General features: G+C 41.4%; 1 protein-coding gene across 1 annotated transcript; it reads right to left on the reverse strand.

Moving 5' to 3' along the window:
- Positions 1–269: 269 nt before the first annotated feature.
- Positions 270–1,325, reverse strand: LOC126603081 (uncharacterized). The gene has a single exon (XM_050269835.1). The coding sequence runs from the start codon at positions 1,323–1,325 to the stop codon at positions 270–272; it is 1,056 nt and encodes a 351-aa protein (XP_050125792.1).
- Positions 1,326–3,001: the final 1,676 nt, after the last annotated feature.

The raw sequence follows: 3,001 nt of genomic DNA on the forward strand, positions 1-3,001 counted from the left end.
TTGATCAGCTTCTGGTCAATAATGGCACCTAATGCTGGGACTTCCAACTCACACTCACATTGGCATTTACTACACAACCCGACTCCTTTGATTATGGCTGCTTTGGGCTTTTTGGGCAACTTGATAGCTCCTTCAATCGGCCTATCAACTTTTCTCATTTCTGCCTTGACTTCCCAGGTGGCCTTTCCTTTCCCTTTCTCAGCCCAAGTCAGGTTGATCATGTTTATTGGGGCTTCCGGGAAAGGATCTGTGTCAATCATCATATTAGCCTACGGTTTCTCCAACAATTTTTCCTTTACTATAAGATCTTGTATCCAATCCCTGAACTGGACATAATTGGTTATGGAATGATTGAAAGTATAATGCAGCTTGCAATACTTATTTCTTCTCAATTCCTCGGGCTTGGGTAGTTTCTTAGAGTTGTCAGGCATAATCACTTTCGCCCGAACCAACTCCTCATAAATCTCTGCGGCCTTGGTCAAATTGAAAAAGTAACTCTGGTATTTAGGGGGTTTCATAGAGATAAAACCACCATAATTCATTATCACCTTCTGATATTTCACTGGCTGAACTAACTGCTTTACTATTAAAAGCTTAAAAGGAGTAGTCATCTCCGCTGCGCACATGTCTATTCTCTCTCCTCTATGGCCATTACTCTCTTCTGGCTCTGCCTCTTCAAACTTTACTTGGTGAATGGCCGTTTTACTTTTGTAGAAATTAGGAGTCTTAGATGAGTGTTTCACTTGTTGTTCTTCAAGCAAGAGTTTCTTATACTCTTGCAACTCATTAAATTGCACGTCATAGAACTTCTTCCTCAAAGGAAATCTTAACTCCTTATGGGCGATGGATATGAGTTGTGCATGATTTATAGGCAATTGGCAACTCATCCTTGTCCTCCTGAACCTCATCATGAAGTTTTCAGTTGACTCATGCTCGTATTGCTTAACTTCCACCAGATCATTAATAGTCATCTCGGGCTCAACCCTGTAAAACTGCTCATGGAAGGCCATCTCCATTTGCCCCCAATTAGCAATAGAATTAGGGGGCAACAAAGAGTACCACTGAGATGCTAAGCCCACCAAGGAAATTCCAAACAATCTCAACTTGTATATAGGATTGTCTTCAAATGCCACACAGTGATTAGAGAACTTGAAAATGTGATGTCTAGAAGACACATTGCCGTCATCTCCACTGAATGTTAAGAACGTGGGCATCTTGAAGTTGACTGGAAAAGGGTTATGCTCGTCAACATACTCAGGATAGGGCTTCTGATAGGTGAACATAAACAGCAGGTGAGCTTGTGGCTGAACATTCTGTACCACCATTATCCTCAACTCGGCTAACTCATCTCTGAGCTACTGGTTAGCTGCATTGTTGTATGGAATATGTGGGGCTCCCCATTTCGGGTTACGGTAATTGCCCAAGAAGGTTTCCTTTTTTGGGTCGGGTTGTCTCTATCTGGCATCTCCTCCCTTACTGGCTAATGGTGGTGACCTATAAGGAGAATGCTTTTCTGCCTTGGTACACTCGCCTTTTTCCACTAGATTCCCCTATCAACTGGGGCATCCCATATTTCGTTCTTTCTTACCCGCTCTGCCCCTACTATTAAGTGAAAATAAGTCGGACAACTCTGCTTCTAGGATTTCCTCCAACACTGGCTGATCAATTCCAGATCCCTCATTGTTTTTTATCTTTACCATTCTTTTCCTCAAGCAAAGGAAGGAATGGAATAACTTTTTCTTTCTCAAGGCTTGCTATCTTCACATAACCATTATTTAGACTAGAGTACTTCAGATCTAGTCTTCTTTGCAAACTCCCTATTAAAGAACAGAGTCTACTTACTTCTCCCCTGGTTTCCAGGGAAATATTCTCCATACTTCTTAACATTTGCACCGTGGTTGCTTGCAAGTTGTCATTAGTTACTATTCCCTTCGACTTCTCAGATGAGGTCGGGCTTCTCAGGAAAACTGGTCCTTATAAGAAGGGAACATTCTCTAGGCGATCAATCATGTTTGATCTTAGTAAACACTAGGGTAGCCTGTACTCTGTGCTCCACCTGAAAGTTTTTCCCTTTCTTCTTCTTCTTGGCATACAGGACTAATGATGTCCTACTGGGCGTGCCAAAACTATGTTCGGGCGAAGATTTCTCCAGAAATGGCTCATCGGCTCTCAGTACAGCTCCTCAAGGGATTGGCACTTTGGATGTGTAGTTGGGCTCTTACCTGCTAATGTGCTGCAAGAAGAGGACATAGTTAGTTTTGAAATGTGCCTTTGTCGGGCCTTAGGTGTAGGCCTTGAGGCTCACAATCAAAACTAACCAAGTTCTAGGCGTGCCACTGCTATCTCAGTATAGTAGATGTAGAACAAGATTGTGTTTAGTCGATTACTTGCGCCCCAAGTTACTCGGACTTATTGTTATCAAAGGATTGTTATGGATAGGTTAAGTCCACATTAAGTTCTTTTTCTTGCCTTGCGAACAAGGACTTTCAGTTCATAGTCTTGTATATTCGAATGAGGGGAGTCCAGATCCCTTAAGTCATTTGTTTAGTTCTTGATTGGTTTTAAAGGAAAGCATATCCATTAAACTAACCAGATCCAGACACAAATTAAACTCTTAAAGTAGAAAAACAGGTGAATATGACTTGAATACATACTGAAGAATGCATTACGTAATAGATCTACAAGTTTAGAGAACAAACAAAGAGCTTCGGGCAAGATTTGACCTTGTCTGTCAAGGTTGAACATCTTGCAGTCACTTCTCTTTGTGATTACAGGGGTTTGTATGCTAGAAAGGAATGGATGGTAAACCAGTTTACACAAGGGAATTGATACTACGTCACTAGGGGTGATAGCAGAGCTTTTAAACAAGATAAAAGATAGCTTTTGTGAGGGAGATATCTTGAAAATGACTGAGATCTAGGCTGATTACAGCTTTTAGATGCAAATCTGGCTTGAGAGCAGAGTTTGTATGTTTGTTTGTTTCATTGGTTGAGTGTCATTG

The sequence above is a fragment of the Malus sylvestris genome, chromosome 15 (genome assembly GCF_916048215.2).
Source record: "Malus sylvestris chromosome 15, drMalSylv7.2, whole genome shotgun sequence".
NCBI lineage: Eukaryota > Viridiplantae > Streptophyta > Magnoliopsida > Rosales > Rosaceae > Malus > Malus sylvestris.